The 16800-nt window shown below is 42.4% G+C and overlaps 2 protein-coding genes across 3 annotated transcripts; one reads left to right on the top strand and one right to left on the bottom strand.

Annotated features, from left to right (window-relative positions):
* Positions 1 to 2566: 2566 nt before the first annotated feature.
* Positions 2567 to 5652, bottom strand: LOC104561075 (C-type lectin domain family 2 member L-like). Its single transcript, XM_062007579.1, has 5 exons — positions 5258 to 5652; positions 4781 to 4870; positions 3870 to 4033; positions 3393 to 3496; positions 2567 to 3111 (listed from the first exon to the last, which is right to left on the bottom strand). Exons 1-5 carry the CDS (start codon positions 5511 to 5513, stop codon positions 2979 to 2981), a joined length of 747 nt encoding a protein of 248 aa, XP_061863563.1. The 5' UTR covers positions 5514 to 5652; the 3' UTR covers positions 2567 to 2978.
* Positions 5274 to 16475, top strand: LOC133626727 (C-type lectin domain family 2 member B-like). Of its 2 annotated transcripts, XM_062007592.1 has the most exons (6): positions 5274 to 5768; positions 9400 to 9565; positions 10407 to 10469; positions 11560 to 11741; positions 13722 to 13825; positions 14728 to 16475. In XM_062007592.1, the coding sequence occupies exons 2-6, from the start codon at positions 9406 to 9408 to the stop codon at positions 14837 to 14839; spliced, it is 621 nt and encodes a 206-aa protein (XP_061863576.1). In that variant the 5' UTR covers positions 5274 to 5768; positions 9400 to 9405; the 3' UTR covers positions 14840 to 16475. The 2 variants fall into 2 exon arrangements, with proteins under 2 accessions (XP_061863576.1, XP_061863582.1); XM_062007598.1 differs by lacking the exon at positions 10407 to 10469.
* Positions 16476 to 16800: the final 325 nt, after the last annotated feature.

Raw genomic sequence — 16800 nt, 5'->3', positions numbered from 1 at the left:
AAAATCGTAGAATCATAGAACAGTAGGAGTTGGAAGAGATGTCTAAAGAAATCTAGCCCAACCCAAACCCACTGCTAAAGCAGGTCAACCTAGATCAGGTTACTCAGGAACGCATCCAGGTGGGTTTTGAAAATGCCCAGAGAAGGAGACTCCACAGCCGGTGCCAGGGCTCCCTCACCCTCACAGTAGAGAACTTTTTCCTTAAGTTTAAATGGAACCCTCTTCTTGATGCATCCCAGGATGACATTGGCCTTCTTGGCCACAAGGGCACATTGCTGGCTCATGGTTAGTTTATTATCAATCAGGACTCCCAGGTGTCTCTCTGCAGAGCTGCTCTTTAGCAGTTTGACCCCCAGCCTGTACTGGTGCACGGGGTTGTTCCTTCCCAGATGTAGGACTTTGCACTTGTCCTTGTTGAACCTCATGAGGTTCCTCTCTGCCCAACTCTCCAGTCAGTCGAGATCCCACTGAATGACAGCACAGCCTTCTGGGGAATCAGCCAGTCCCCTCAGTTTGGTGTCATCAGTGAACTTGCTGAGGGTACACTCTGTCCCCTCATCCAGGTCATTGATGAAGATGTTGAACAAGACTGGCCCTAGAACCGATCCCTGTGGAACACTGGCCACAGGCCTCCAACTTGATTCTATGCCGTTGATCACCACCCTCTGGGCTCTGTCATTCAGCCAGCTCTCAATTCACCTCACTGTCCACTCCTCCAACCACACTGCCTGAGTTTTTTCATGAGAACGTAATAAGAAATGGTTTCAAAAGCCTTGCTGAAGTCAAGGTAGATGACATTCACTGTTCCCCTGTCATCTAGTCAGCCAGTTATACTCTCATAGAAGGCTATCAGGTTGATCAAACAGGATTTCTCCTTGGTAAATCTGTGTTGAGTCCCCTTGATAACTATCTTTTCCTCCATGTGTTTAGAGACGACATCCAGGATGAGTTATTCCACCTTTCCAGGTGGCCTGTAGTCTCCCAGGTCTTCCTTCTTGCCTTTTTTGAAGACAGGAGTCTTCAAAATCATAAAAATTCCATAAGTTACAGAATTAGGGATAACATTAATTCCTAACTGGGAATTGACAATGTTCACAGTGTGTCCTAGTGTGGTGGGGAAGCACAGAGGAATAGCAGGAGAGTTTCATACTTTACTAAATGGAAGATGACTTTTAGTGAATTGGGAGACCACTTTTGAAAAACTCATGTAATTTAATTGTTATAACAAATCTAATTGCTATTGTCACATATAAGGAAGCTAAACAAAGAAGTATTGGACCACCACAAACCTAACGCAGAGGAGTAAGCTCAACCAAAAGCAGAGATCCAAAGCATCACAGGAAACCGTGAATGGAAGTATTTATCGACATATTTAAAAGACAATTTAGAGAGATGGAAAAATGGACTTCTTGCCCTGTGTGGCACTTCATGCTGACTCTTCATCTGAGCTTTTGACGTGTGCTGGGGAAGAGGTCCCTACCCTGGCAATCTGAACTCCCTTCATGGTTCCTTACAAGGTGCTTCCCCTGTTGTTCTTGTGCTTTCCTGGGGAATGACCACTGGGAACAAAGATGCATTAAATTCTCTGATCCAGTTTCTCTCTCACCTACTTCTTTCTCTCTAAAGGAGTACATCTTCTGGATAAATAACAACCACATTTAGAGCAATTTTCAATTTCTTCTTTCCATTTCTTTGAAGATCAATATCTTCCCTGTGAGCTTCACTGAGCTTAACACAGTATTCTGTTTCCAGACTAGAACATTTTCGTGGCTTAAAATGCCTTTCTTCTTGCTTGCATTTTTAAAGACAGTAACTACCCTTTGTAAATTACATTCTCTTGGGAAGTAGTTGTTGTAGAGATGTCTGCTGAATCTGACAATGACCAGGCAGGAAATAACCACAGAACTTCCAGGTAAGCCTCCCATACCTTGACTGCCCATTTTCAGGGCATGATGTCATGAATTTAAATAGATTAATCCAGGGTGCTATGCTATTTAGCTCTAGTACTTCTATCCCAAGGACAATCATCACAATCCTCACCCACACAAGTAACTTGAAAAAAATAGCCATACTAGAGACAATAAAAACACCTTTTTTTTCTTTTTAACAGATAAACGCTACAGCACCTCACTACATAAACTATCTCTTCCCATTTAAATCCAGTGGACTTCCTCAGTCCTCCCAGAAAGACAGTTGTGTGTGATTCAATCTGGGAGCTTTTTTATTGCAGACTCATATTCATGGAAGTTTTGGGTAGTAGTAGTTTTTGATCTGTTTACAGATTAGTCCAGAAGGATAGAGAAGTATATTTATAATCTGTCCAATTTTATATGACCTGTAATACCAGTGCCATTTGCTAGAAGACTTAGTCATTATCTGCCTTTCTGTTTTACAAAGCTCCCATTTATATCCTTGTACGGTACACACCAACCACATGAAAACCCCATGGAAAAAAGAAAGGTGACAGAAGTCAAAACACCTTATGAAATCTCACCTACTTACCACAAATAGAAAGTTCTCAGAAAAGAACTACTGAGTTCCACAGAAATCAGGAAAAAACACATCATTGGCTTTACAATGAATTGCATTTTCAGTAAGAACTTCATGTCCATCACACAATGTTTTTAGCTGCCATAAAAAAATACAATTGAATGCAATTCTGAAGAGTTCTCAGTGAAAGTATCCATTATCTTGTCCTTTAGCAGTTTCAACAATGAAACTATCAGTAAGAAACAACTTTTGTTGTTTGCCACAGCTTTCCATTTCCTCTAGTACTGCCACTTCTGAACCAACTCCATCTTTCACTTGGAATAACTATTACTCCCTGTATTGCTTCTCCTGGAGTGTTCATTTTGGATACGATCTTCATCAGAGCACCTCTAGCTCTTGTTCACCTTCTACAGCAAAGACCTTCAGAACCCTGAATTTCAACTTCCCATGGAGAAAGTCTCTGTATTTGCACAGCCAGCTGTTCCCTATTAAGAGTTTGTGTTGGGATTAGACTGACCAATGGTGCAAAGCCAGTTCCTGAGTGAGGAGCAGCTTCTGGTAGAAATGAAGTTTGAATCTATATGGACACAGTCTCCGTCATTTGTTACATTGACATGAAATCTAAAAAGCCAAGAGAAAAACAAAAGTCAGAGCAGAAATTTCATCTAAAAATTAGAACTCCTATTTCCTATTCTTTGTAAAGCTAGGTCTTTAAGACTGTGGAGAACAAAGTGGAGAAGGATTTAAAATGATCCTTGGTTCTCATTGGGAGGATCAGAATTCACACACACATGAAACACATGGTGATGCTCTGATGCACCTTGTATCAAAGCAAGCTGCTTTGATCCCCATGGAGATCTACCATATGTACTTGTACTTGGCAATTTGGAAAGAAAACTCACAAGTTGTTGTCAAACGCTTCTCCATTCACCCAGAAGAATTTGTCTCCTTTCCTGCGCAGCCCAATCCAGAAGTCTACCATGCGTATTCGATGCATTATAAAGCTCTAGACAAAACAGAATACAATGACACATAGCTATTAGGGGTTTTTTTTTAAAAAAATAATGATTATATAGCTTTTTGTATAAAAACTACACAGATATAAACTGCATCACAGATATAAACTACACCACATTATGGTCAGCAACACTCTGCATGACTGCCAACTAAATAGCAGAGACCACAGTGACTATCAGTAATGGATTTAGGGCTAGATGTTTTATCTAATTGAAACATCAGTGACCTGCAGGGAAAAAAACCCAAAAACAACAAACTGTCTACCATCTGCCTCAAAGTGTTCAAAGAGAACAAGTGATGGAGTTACAGAAACTGTTAGTGCAGCAGACATAGTATCAAATTCCAAGTGTTGGATGCCTTACCAGCTCTTGGTGGTTCTCAATCACGGCAAGAGAAGCTCCATAGGCAGAGCAAGACACCTGACCAGAATTCCAATCTTCCATGGCTTCTGAATGGTAGTAACACTTCTTCTTGTAGTATAGCCAGTCATCAGGGCATGGCTCCACATGTGTTAATATAAGTGGATCTTTTGTTCAAATGATGAAATGAAGAGAATGTTACTTACTTATCACTAGATACATAAAATACAACTGTATAAACATTGACACTTTCTGGACCTGCTTTCTCTAGCTTAAAAATATCCATGACTTGCACTGAATTATGAGTGAACATAACACAACTGAAGATTGTGTTCAGTCTTATTTTTTTCCCAGTTATTTCAGTTATGGTGGGGCCCGTAATCCCTGATTACATGCTTACATACTGGGCAGCAAATAGAATCGAACATGTGCAAGTGCAAAGCTCCAGCTACATCGGAGACACCATGAGTGAGAACATCAGGGCAGAAGGCTGTCTTTGACAAAGAGTGCAAACGTAGACACTAGTTATCTACTATGAAGCAGATAGAATTTGACCCTGAACAGGTTCTGGTTCAATGTACTCAGCTGTAAAAATAACCAGTACTGCCTCACTAATTCTGCTTATGGTTTCATCACTCCTCAGCATTTTGTCATTTTGAAGTACAACGTAATCCTGCAGAAACTTAAAATAGTAAGTCAGTTTAATGCTACCAGAAGTAAGTGCTGCAGCAAGCCATACACAATTTTGTTTCACTTTCCTTCTCTGGATTCTAACCTCTCTGTAATGGCAGCCATGATACCATGTTAAGAAATATCTCCTACAACTCAGTAATGAAGAGGCAGCACAGCAAAAGACAAAACTCCTGAATTTCTCTTTCCAGAGTTATTTTTTTCTAAAAAATAAAGGCACTCACTTAGAGTAATCCATGTTAAGAGTAAAATCACAGCAACAGAGATGAGAATTCCTGCAACTCTTTTCCAGAAAGAGAGGCGTGAAAATATATCTAAGGAGGGACAGAAATGTTAATGCATATCAGGGAATAAAGCACATGTAAGGAACTGAAGACTCGGGTAAAAAAAAAAAAAACAACGAAAAAAACATGCAGAATTACATTAACTTCATCAAGACTTCCCAAAAACTTGAAACTACCCCTGAAAGGACCAGTTAATACAGAGTTTCAGCACTTCTAAAAGTCCATCGGATTTTCAAAGGTGTTAAACGGCCGAATCCTACAGAAACGCCTGCAGACTACAGTTCCTCGACCACTCCATACCCACGATATCCCCGCCTCAGCCAGTCCACTATAGGTCCCTGGCCAACCCCATTCCACCCTGCTCCCCTGGGGCACGGCCGGATCCTCGCCACAGCCCCTGTCCTGACTCTCTCTCACCCGTCCGCGCTTTGCGTCGTCTGCTCGTCCCTGCCAGCCCGAGCAGCTCCTCTGTCTCCAGTATCGGCCCCACCTGCACCTCGGACGTGCGAGTGGCGGCGGTGGATTCGTCCCTGCGCGGCAGCCTCAGCATCACCGGGTCGGAGTGGAAGCGTCGCCGTAGCCGCCGTAGCCGCCGCTGCCGCCGCAGCTGCCGCAGCTCATCCCGGCGCCACGACGGGGACGACTGACCCTCCTCGCCGCTTGCCTCCGCCATCGCCGCGGCGGGACCTTTCGGTTTCGCTTAAGGACGCTGCCTGCGACAGAAACGCGCAGCACTGAACGGAGCAGAACAGGACACCCGTCCCGGCGGCGGCCCCAGGACGGCGGCAGTGAGGGGCAGGGGGCGCGGTAGGGAAGGGAAGCGCCCGGCGGGGCGGGGAGCGGGACACGGAAGGGCGCGCCGGTAGCAGGGGAGCGGTCGGCGTTGGAAGAGGCCGGTTTCGGGTCGCCGGGCCGACGGCAGGAGAAGGTAAGGAGGGGCTCTGCGGCACAGACACAGCCGAGGGGAAAGTGAGGAAGGAGAGAAGAAAAATGAGGATTAAAGAAGAGGAAAACGTACTCGTTTAAATGGGGGGGGGGGGGGGGGGGGGAGGGGGGTGAAGGGAAGGAGGGCGACCTTCGTCTCTTAGTTCAACTACTCTTGACTTGCGGAAACAGTCTCTATAACTCAGAGTTATAAAGAAGGTATGTTTATTCGGCGCCGGGCGCACGGGGGATCGCTCCATCACAAACGTGCGCACCCGACTCGGCAACTTGCTTGACTTATATTTGTTACAAAGTTACAAAATCATGTGATGACGTTATCCGCCTAGACAAAGACACAACCTGTCCCCGATTTCGCATGTAAATTAGGTCTTTTCTTCCTTTCATTTGCGTGATGTCTCCCGGTGATAGTCGGTGATGGTCTCCGGGGACTTCGGGATGATGGCTGATAAGTCCTGAGGCTTTCTCACCCCTGATCTTTGCACAAGTTCAGATATCACTTGGCCCCTCGCAGAACCGGTTTTTGCCCTCAGGAAGTTGGAGGACCCCGGAGGTATTGTGTGAGAAGATAAGCACGACCTTTTTACAGCTTGTGTGAATTTTGTCCCGTCTGAAAAATAAGCTTTATATATTTTTTTTTGTATAAAGCTCTACATCACTCTTGTCGCCTAGAGCAATGGTGCAGATCTCCTGCTTGGCTTTTCCTCCAAATGAAAAAGTGCATCACAAAAAGCAAGAACAAATTCCTTTAGCTAAATAAGATATTAGGAATGGAAGTGATTTTTTTTGTGGCTCAGTGGAAACTGGCCAACCTTTAAGGCTGCGCATTCTATTCAGTCCTGAAATCATTCCTTGAAACGTTTTTGCTAGGGTCCATGTATTACAGAGAGTTTCACCAGAACTACTTGGGGCTAAGGCTGTGGAAGAGATGGACCAAGTACAAGTGGCGTCTGATCCTTAGAGATATTTAGGCACCTAATTACTCTTACAAATTTATGGTGTTGAGGAGGCCTCTTATATGTGTTTCAGTTAACATAATAATAACAATAATGAAAGCAAAGATGTTGAAGCCATTTCTAAAGAGGGAGAAGTGTTTTTTTGTTTGTTTTTTTCTTCCCCCCCCCCCCCCCCCCCCAATTTTAACCTAATTCATGAGGATGAATTGACATTTCCACACTGACACAATGATACTTATAGCTGCACATTCTTCTCTGGGTGACGTTTTTCTGCTAAATTTATGTCATTGACAATGGGATTTAAGAAAAACTGTGAGGAAAATGTCACTCATTGGAGTGAGCACAGAACTATACTGTGAGCTCTGCAGATGAGGTTCCACTTCACTTGGCAAATTGTCTGAACTTTTCACATGCAGATAAAACTATTTAAATGTACACAGCAGTGAAGCAGAAAGCTTGGGTTCCATGGCCTTCACTTCTGCTTTGATATGTTCTATCCCTTCCCTATAGCATTGCTGCCATCTGCTCTGTCCTTCCCTTTCCTCTGCTTACAGTCCTCATTCTCCATCATCCCACCACTCCAGGAAGAATATGTGCAATGTATCTGAGGCTCACCTTGTCCTTTTGGTGGGCCTGAGATATGTTGCACAAACTCCTTATTTTCTATTTGTTTCCTTGTTTCTCTACCCACTATACCTTTCATAGAATCATAGAATGGTAGGGGCTGGAAGGGACCTTTAGAGATCATCTAGTCCAACTCCCCCTGCAGAAGCAGGTTCACCTACATCAGGTCACATAGGAACATGTCCAGGCGGGTCTTGAAGACCTCCAAGGAAGGAGACTCCACAACCCCCCTGGGCAGCCTGTTCTACTGCTCCGTCACTCTCACTGTGAAATAGTTTTTTCTTATGTTTAAGTGGAACTTTTTGTGTTCCAGCTTCATCCTATTACCCCTTGTCCTGTTAGTATCTACTATAGAAAAGAGGGATGTTCCAAACTCCTGACACTCACCCTTTAGATATTTATAAATGTTAATAAGATCACCCCTCAATCTCCTCTTCTCCAGACTAAACAACCCCAGTTCCCGCAGTCTTTCTTCATATGAACGATGTTCTATACCCTTGATCATCTTGGTGGCCCTGCACTGGACTCTCTCCAGCAGTTCCCTGTCCAGGGAGCCCAGAACTGGACACAGTACTCCAGATGAGGCTTCACCAGGGCAGAGTAGGGAGGGAGAAGAACCTCATTCGACCTGCTGGCCACACTCCCAGGTGTCTCTCTGCAGAGCTGCTCTTCAGCAGTTCGACCCCCAGCCTGTACTGGTGCAGGGGGTTGTTCCTTCCCAGATGTAGGACTTTGCACATGTCCTTGTTGAACCTCATGAGGTTCCTCTCTGCCCAACTCTCCAGCCAGTCGAGATCCTACTGAATGGCAGCACAGCCTTCTGGGGAATCAGCCAGTCCTCCCAGTTTGGTGTCATCAGCGAACTTGCTGAGGGTACACTCTGTCCCCTCATCCAGGTCACTGATGAAGATGTTGAACAAGACTGGCCCCACAATCGATCCCTGTGGAACTCCACTGGCCACAGGCCTCCAACTCGATTCTATGCCATTGATCACCACCCTCAGGGCTCTGTCATTCAGCCAGCTCTTGATCCAACTCACTGTCCAGTTATCCAAGCCACACTGCTTGAGCTTTCTGACGAGGATGTCATGTGAGATGGTGTCAAAAGCCTTGCTGAAGTCAAGGTAGATGACATCCGCTGCTCTCCCCTCATCTAGCCAGCCGGTTATGCACTCATAGAAAGATATCAGGTTGGTCAAACAGGATTTCCCCTTAGTGAAGTCATGTTGACTCCCCCTGATAACCATCTTATCCTTCATATGTTCAGTGATAATGTTCAGGATGAGTTGTTCCATCACTTTTCCAGGGATGGAGATGAGGCTGACCGGCCTGTAGTTTCATGGGTCGTCCTTCCTGCCCTTTTTGAAGACTGGCGTGACATTGGCCTTTCTCCCGTCCTCAGGCACTTCACCTGTCCTCTATGATTGTTCAAAAATGGCAGAGGGAGGCTTAGCAATCACATCAGCCAGCTCCCTCAGCACTCTAGGATGTATCCCATCAGGACCCATTGACTTATGAGCCTTAAGCTTTGCCAACAAGTCTTTAACCTCTTTCTCATCCACGCAGGGGAAGTCCTTTGCTGTCCTGGCCATCACGTTATCCTTGCCGGACTGGGCTTCCCGAGGGTCAGCCTTGGCCATAAAGACTGAAGCAAAGAAGACATTCAGTACTGCAGCCTTCTCTGCATCCTCAGACACCAGGGCACCCTCAGCATTTAGCAGCGGACCCACATTACCCCTCACCATCCTTCTGCTGCTGATGTACTTGAAAAATGCCTCATTACTGTCCTTAACATCCCTGGCTAAATTTAATTCTAGAAGAGCTCTAGCCTTCCTAGTTGCACCCCTGCATGCCCTGGCAATGTTCCTATACTCTTCCCAAGAAGCCAGCCCCTGTTTCCATCTCTCATAGATGGCTGCTTTATCCCCTCAAGTACAGGAAATAACTAAGGGAGCTTTGGGTTTTCTACTATTTCCACTTGTTTATAGCCAGGAGGTGAAACACTCATTAAACATAGCTTCTTTCTTTGTTTTGTAGCTGTAGATGGGGTCTGAAGATGAAGAGACTCAGCCTTCTTCTGAGGCACAAGAACCTTTTTGGAACCCCACAAGTGTTAAACAAGATGCCAGACAAGAAGTGGCAGCTAATTCATGGATATGGAGGACAAAGAACTTCTGTAAACGGTGCTTCTCGCAGGCAAAAGGTAAGTTGTATTTTTCTTTAGTATTAGGTAAGATACCTTCCAACAGGAAGTCTTAAATCTACCTTGAAATCTAATTCCAGGTCCTCTGGCTTTAACAAGACAAAACCTGGGAATTTACTTCTAGGTAAAACTGTAGTCGCAAAAATTAAGAAAACTGTTATATTTCATCCAAGTGTGAACTGTTTATATTTGATCCTTTTGTGTGAAAATGGGCATTTTTCCATGTGGTAGTTTACCTGTATGAAATACTCTCGAATATGATGTAGGAAGTTAAGCTAAACATCATTAGACAAAACATTTTTGCCTTTGCAATAGATGAGCTTGCATGTATGTATTGTAATTTGTGTCTTAAGGACAGCTTGTGACAAGGAGAATATAGATTTGATTCAAGACTGCAGCCACACTCTTAACCTCAATGTTTAATGTTTGAATTGCATGAGAATATGATCCTGTTTTCCAAACATGGATATTGCTCAACTGGAGTTCGTGCCAACCAACAAGTCCTTGGCCTTCATGAGTTATTGCTAAGAGGTCTGCAAAACATAGAGGAGATTATAAACTTGAGACTGGAAAGCTTAAATTTGCTATGCAGGGGTCTGCACATCTATGGAAAACTTTAAGGCAAATATGGATCAAAGAAAAAGTGAATTAGGTGGTAGTTGACCACTTCATGGAACTGTCCAGTGATACAATTGTCAATTCAGGGTGCTTTGTTTGCTCTTAGTAGAGCTTTGTATTTATTTACATATTTCAAGCTTAAATGAAAGGCTGTCCTGCTGCTGTCTCACTTAATACTGAAATACTTTATGAGGCGAACTGGTAATAATCTTCTTTTTCACAGTCCATTATCTAAGGTGGCTTGCTTTTTTGTGCATTCCTGCATTGGTGGTCATCATCGTGTTGGGTAAGCTTTTAGAACATTTTCCATTTGAGATATGTTTCTTCTGACTACTGGGCTCCAGGATCACAGCAGTCAAGCACACAAACATTAGTACTCTGCAATGCCCTGAGAGTCACAAAACCTGAGAGTTCTATCACTATTTCAGTTATTTTGGTGTTTATATATGTTTGAACAACCTCCAGGCAAAATTTAAAAATTTAAAAGTCCTGCACATAAAATCCAGATGATTCAGCTGTAAGTTCCTTACTACTCTTAGAGCATAGATTCTTGCCTGACCATGTATGTGATATATGCATGTCATGTCCTTATCACCAGTAACGTACCTGGTTGTACCAGCTAGTGCACTAAGCATTGCATCACCAGGCATAGACTCCAGGCTTATTGTGTGGGCTGCTCATATATCTGATCCCGAGGGCTCCTTTATTGTCACATGTGGAAGACAACTACACAGCTAACAACTATACAGCTAACTTATCATTTTCACAAATAATCTTTAGGAATCATTCTTCTGTTTGGTTTTAAAAATCTGTTTTACATGCTGTATTTTTAAGGAGCCAGCCCTACCTCCCACTGGCACAGCAGACACCAGATGTGCTCCTGCTGTACCTCCTCTTCTTAGGACCAAAGGCTTTATTGCCTGTAGTATTACCTGAGGTATCCAAGTCACTGGGTGCCTGGGTATCTAATTGGAGCTTCCACAGCCCCTTCTGCACAGGGAGCTCTTGAGTCTCTGCGTTAAACATATTTTTGGTCTGTCCCCTATAGCACGTAGTGTAGTAGAGAGATCTTCTGCACACACATGGAGGATGAGAGTTACATCTGTCCATGTTGATTTTTATTTTTCTTTGCTTTGTTAGGCTTTTATTTAAAGGAATCGGTCACATTTTCTTGAGAGGGTGTGAGGGCAGACCCCAGCTCTCACATTTTTCAGCTGAAGACAGTGCCTGAAAGGCAGGGAAAGTTAGTACCCTTGACCTTCCTTTGGCTTGTCTTGTGGCATTGGCTTTCAAAAAATCCACATTTTAGGTTGAGTTATGCTGATGAATGCTAAGATTTTACCATGTAGAAATTTTGTTCTCTCTTTTCCTTGTAGGTGTAAAACTTGAGACATCTCACCATGGAAAGTTTCCTCCTGAGCAGTGCCCCAGTGATTGGATAGGTTACAAGAAGAAATGTTATTTCATCTCAGGGGAGGAAAAAGACTGGACATCTAGTCAGACCTTCTGCACCCAGAATAGGTCCTTGTTAGCTGTTTTTGAAAACCAGGAAGAAGTGGTAATTGAAAAAAAAAACCCAACAAAACAGAACACAACTTCTGTATCTCTCTCTTCCTTTGATAAACCTTTTTTTTTCCTTTTCTTTTTTATGCATGAAATCTTTATCCTTGAAATCTTTGTAAAATACGTAAGCTGTGTGAATTCTAGTAGAGGGAAATACCTGCTTTGTCACTGTAAGTAGCTGGCTGGCTGCAGCAACAGTTCCACACTGCTTGGGTGCCTGGATTTGACTTGAATGGCTTTGAAAAGCTCTTTGTTATGAATCAGTTTGCCTAGTTTTAGTTTTTTGTCTGATGCATCTTCATCTTCAAAGCAAGTACAAATCTGTCCAGCATTCAGTACAGATAAAATGGATACTTTTAAAACCATTTCCTGTATCTGTTTGCATCTTATTTTAGATATGCCTTAATGCATCTTAGAGACTTGTTTATAGCAGTGGTGGGAATATAACCCTACTGGAGCTGTTTTGGATGTTTTCTCATGCTAATCAATTTGTTAAAATACTTTGGTTTGCCTGTATTATGGTCTAGTTGCACGGAGTTAGTGAATGCTAGTGACACCTTGCTACTGCCTGCTACTAAAACAGCAATAAGCTTTTACTGATCTGCTGTAAAAAACTAGTTTCATCAAAAAGTGTTTTTAGATAGACAGACATTTGAGCTTTCTTGTTACTGTGATTGTTGAATACAGGTCAAAAAGCTGCTTTTCTGATTGACTGATATGTATTAGTTGTGTAGCAGATACTGACATGGAGGAAACCTCAGGGAAATTGCACAGATTAAGACACATCTGAATTTGACTGAGCCAATAAACATTTTTACAGCAACAAGAATTTAAACAATGAGAAAGATGCAGGGCCCAGTTCTTACTTCATGTATAAATCTCTTACTGAATGTAGTCTCTCATTTTATGCCATCATCAGACCACTTTCTTTGCCAATAAGTCTAAACATATTTGCTAGATTGTCCCCTCTCTACAAGTCCCATCTGCACTGCTGCCCTGTGAGTGATCACCTCTTACCAAATTTGTAAATGAATCTCTTCCTTCTGCATCTAAAACTTCACTTCTAATTCAGTGCCCATGACACTCAGCTAGGCAGAAATTGGTGTTATTTAAACTGCTGCTTTACAACCTTACACCTATGAACTGTAAATACAACTTGGGAAACAAAAGCATGGGAACACTGACTTTGGCTTACTGGGCCAGATTAGTGCTCCATGGTATGTGTTATTTGGTCTCCTGCATTGGAGAGTGTGAGCCACACCAGAAGAAGGAATACCAAAAACTGCAGAAGTGGCACTGGGACCATACTGAATTGAATTGAAATGAATTCTGGATTGAACTGAAGTTAGTGGGGGAGAGTAGAGGAGTATAAAGGTGCAGTCTTTACATGTCCATCAGAGCCCATGCTGACAGCTAATATTTATCTGATTTTTTAAGTTTACTGAGCCTAATGTCAGGTAGCTTGTTCTGTAGTATTAACTTGTAAGTGCTGTTGATATTATCTTCCATCATTCCTTACTGTGCTTGTTGCAAACTTCTGTAGCAGTGAATTGTGGTTTATTATTTGTATATATTCTTATATTTTTATATTCTTTTTAAAGAAAAACTTTAAAATGAAATGCAGGAAACACCAGCCTTCCACCAAGCCGTATATGTGGAGGTTGATAAACATGTATAAACAGACACAACCAATTTGTGGTCTTTCTGTAGTTTTATGTATAGTGAACAATAATAACATTCAAGGTTATAGAATTGAGTAACTTCACTGAAGTTTATGATACTATAAAGATTGTTTTAAGATTAGACTCTTCACTCAGTGAAATGCTTATGAAAGTGTTCCAGAGGGCAGAGCAGTGAACTAGTCCTCTAGTTCTCCTCAAAGTCACAGGAGAAATTTTCTGCTCATTGTGAGAGCTTATGTTGATAAAAATACCAAATGTCTTCCTCCCCCCCCCCCCCCCCTTTTTTTTTTTAGTATTCTTTAGCTAAGCATTTGAAAATAGATGACTCCTGGATTGGATTGCGCAAGAAGGGAGAAGTTTTCTACTGGGAGAATGGTATTGCCTTGGAGGTGAACTTGTAAGTTCCTTCTGCTTGTCTGGCACATACTTCAGCAAACGTAGAATTAAGGTTTACAGTACAATGTTATATCTATCAAGACTCATCATATTTCCTGTGTTTTATAATTATGACTTTGAAAATGAACTCTTTTCAATTATTACTGATCTACCTCCCAATAGCATCAATGTAGAGAAGTCCCTGATTCAAAAAGGGGTTTTTGGTAGCTCAACACATAAAGATAATATTATTCATTATCCCTATTTAGTTTAATTTATATGTATTTTTTGATACACAGTATACACATTTCAGTCTCTTCAGCTCTTCAGAATTTTTGGTTTCTGATGTGATCCTTTGTGCTCATCTTCCTAAAATGCACAGTATCTAGCAAATACACACACATTTTTTAGGGATGAGAGTGAAGTGACATGTATGAGGGAATAATCATCTTCAGATGGATTAAGCAGCCTCATGAGAAAAATCTTATCTGCTTTAGTGAGTTTGTCACAACCTGTGGACAACCAATATTCTCCCCCTATTTATATTAGAAAATGTGTGGACTACAACAGCTCTGCATCAATCCCGTCAAACAGCAGTTCCCCTTGTATTGCTCTCCTGAGCATTTATGATCTCAGTAATATTAGTCAGGATATATTGTAAGCTGTCTTTTGTTTTTCCTCCTGTTACTGTATACCTGGTATAGACTGGTCATAGACACAGAGATTCATGCAACAGTACGAGCTACACAGCTTTTTCTAACATAATTTATCACTCACTTTACTTTGAGCAGCCAAAACTGCCATATTAGAAGGGACTAAAGTCAACTGGAAACTAGTAAAGAAGTTTTGGTTTATAGCAGTCTAAAATACTTGGCTCAGTAGTAGAAATTATTTAGTAATTACATTTTTCCTGTATTTTTTCAGGTTCCAAATACGGAATCACTCTGAGTGTGCCTACTTGGATGACTTCATTATTTCTACATCAGCATGTTCTTTGCCCAGGCGCTGGATTTGTGTCCAAATTCCTAAACGATGACTAGGTCTTCATTTGATACTGACAGTTAAGACATATCCATTGTACAATCATGTTGGACAGACGGGATGCCTGTTGCAGCCTTGCTATATCAACCATCTGGAAGCCTAAATTGAAGAGAAGAGGGTTTATCTTGGCTTCCAGAAGGTACCTCTGTTCTAGGACAGAAAAGGAATGTGTTTAGTCTACAGATGGAGCCTACAGTGAAGTCTGCCAGGCTGGATGACAAAGCTTCAAACAGTTCAGTGGGATTCCTGTGAATGTTCTGGTCAATAAGAATCTCTTTCATGTTCTTACTCTCTGGAAACCTGGACAGACACTAGCCAGCCAACACACCTACAGAGCCTGTGAAACCAGAGCCCTCTTGTTTCTCCAAAAATTCCTTCTGTTCTTTGTTGAATTTTGGACTGACTATTTCAGAATAATATTTCCCTATATTTTCCCTTAAATTTGTGTTAACTTTTGAGTGAATCAATGTACTCGCTTTGCACTCTAGCCAGTCTGTGGCCATCACTGTCATCAAGACTTCTTATGGCTGGACTGTTGGGAAGCTCACTACTTAACCAAAGGAAGAAGACCACAATCTCCTCTGATTCTGCATGGTTTTTGTGTGGGCTTTCATATTAATGTTTACCAGGTTTGTTCCTGCTAAGATTTGGACTTATTCAAGGAAGCAGCAGCAGGATTATTTGTGGCCAGTTGAATTATCTGCATATCTAGTACACAGTAATCTGAGGAAAAGGTCACGTTCAGGGATTTGGTTTTGCACTCCCAGGAGCAATGTTTTGTCTGTGTAAAAAATCTTCTGCCACTTGAAAGAGAACATGGCATTTACTGACCACAAAGTGTAGGAAACAAATGTTCTGAGCAGACAGCTGTGGCACACTGGGACATGAGAGCTGCCACCATTTGCTGGTGCCCGTCTGCTGAAGCTTTCCAGGCACTGTCAGCACAATGCTCAACTGTGTTGCAGAAATCTCCAGCAGACAAGCGGAGCAGGTAGCGGGGTGCGGTGACTTTATTTGTCTCAGCAATAGCTGCTGGAATTTCTGTTGAAGCCTTCTTTTGGCTGGTTTCTGAAAGGACATCAGCTGAGGGTTGAATGTTTTTCTACCACTTACATCTTACCTTATAATGGTGGTAGAATTGTAGAATCATTTAGGTTGAAAAGTCCAACTGTAAATGATGTAGCAGCCTGATGAGAAATTCCTGTAAAACGATCAATGTGTGATGCTAAAGGCAACAGGCTGAGCTGCTGAATTACTTTTTGAGATGTTGTGTGACACTAGCCCTGAATCGGATTCCACTGGTGCCAGCTTCACACCCAAGTGCTCCCACAGCCAACTACACTGCGTGCACTCCTTACTTTACTGGTGCAAGTGAAGTGAGAACTCATACTCCTAATTCCTTTTACGTAACTATTTTTATACAGACAGAATACTGATATGAATGTAGTGTATCTCAAGGGCTTGCAGTGTGGAAATTTCCCTTACTGAGTTCCTGGGAAGTGGCTGTTTGAGAGGAGGAGGAGGTATGAGATGGTTTGGGACTCAGCTGTTGTAATTTGGACTTTCCCTCAGGTATTCAGAAACAAAAATGTGACCAAGAACTGTCTTGAATAAATGCCACTTGAGTACAACTACAGATTTTGTTTTGTGTTTGTCTAGACTGGATTAAGCTATTTTCTGTTGCCTTTCCCATGTTGGTGGTTTGCAGGGGTCATTTTTAATGTTAAAAGACTTGAGATCAACAGCTTTCAGGTGGCACAAGCAACTGCTCTGCCAGTCAACTTGTTCTTCTGAAATTAATGTTTCAGGATGTCATGATTTAGGCCCATCCAGGGACAAAAGACTATGATTAAACTCAAATACCACAGACTTAAGAATTCCCAAAGGGCAGAGGGCCTTAATTGCTGCTTATGGTCCTGGACAAAACTGACCAGGCTACTTAGATTGGGGAAGAAG

This window comes from Colius striatus, chromosome 1, assembly GCF_028858725.1.
Source record: "Colius striatus isolate bColStr4 chromosome 1, bColStr4.1.hap1, whole genome shotgun sequence".
Classification (NCBI taxonomy): domain Eukaryota; kingdom Metazoa; phylum Chordata; class Aves; order Coliiformes; family Coliidae; genus Colius; species Colius striatus.
Note: the sequence above shows the minus strand (reverse complement) of the source record. Positions and strands in the feature narration are given on the sequence as shown.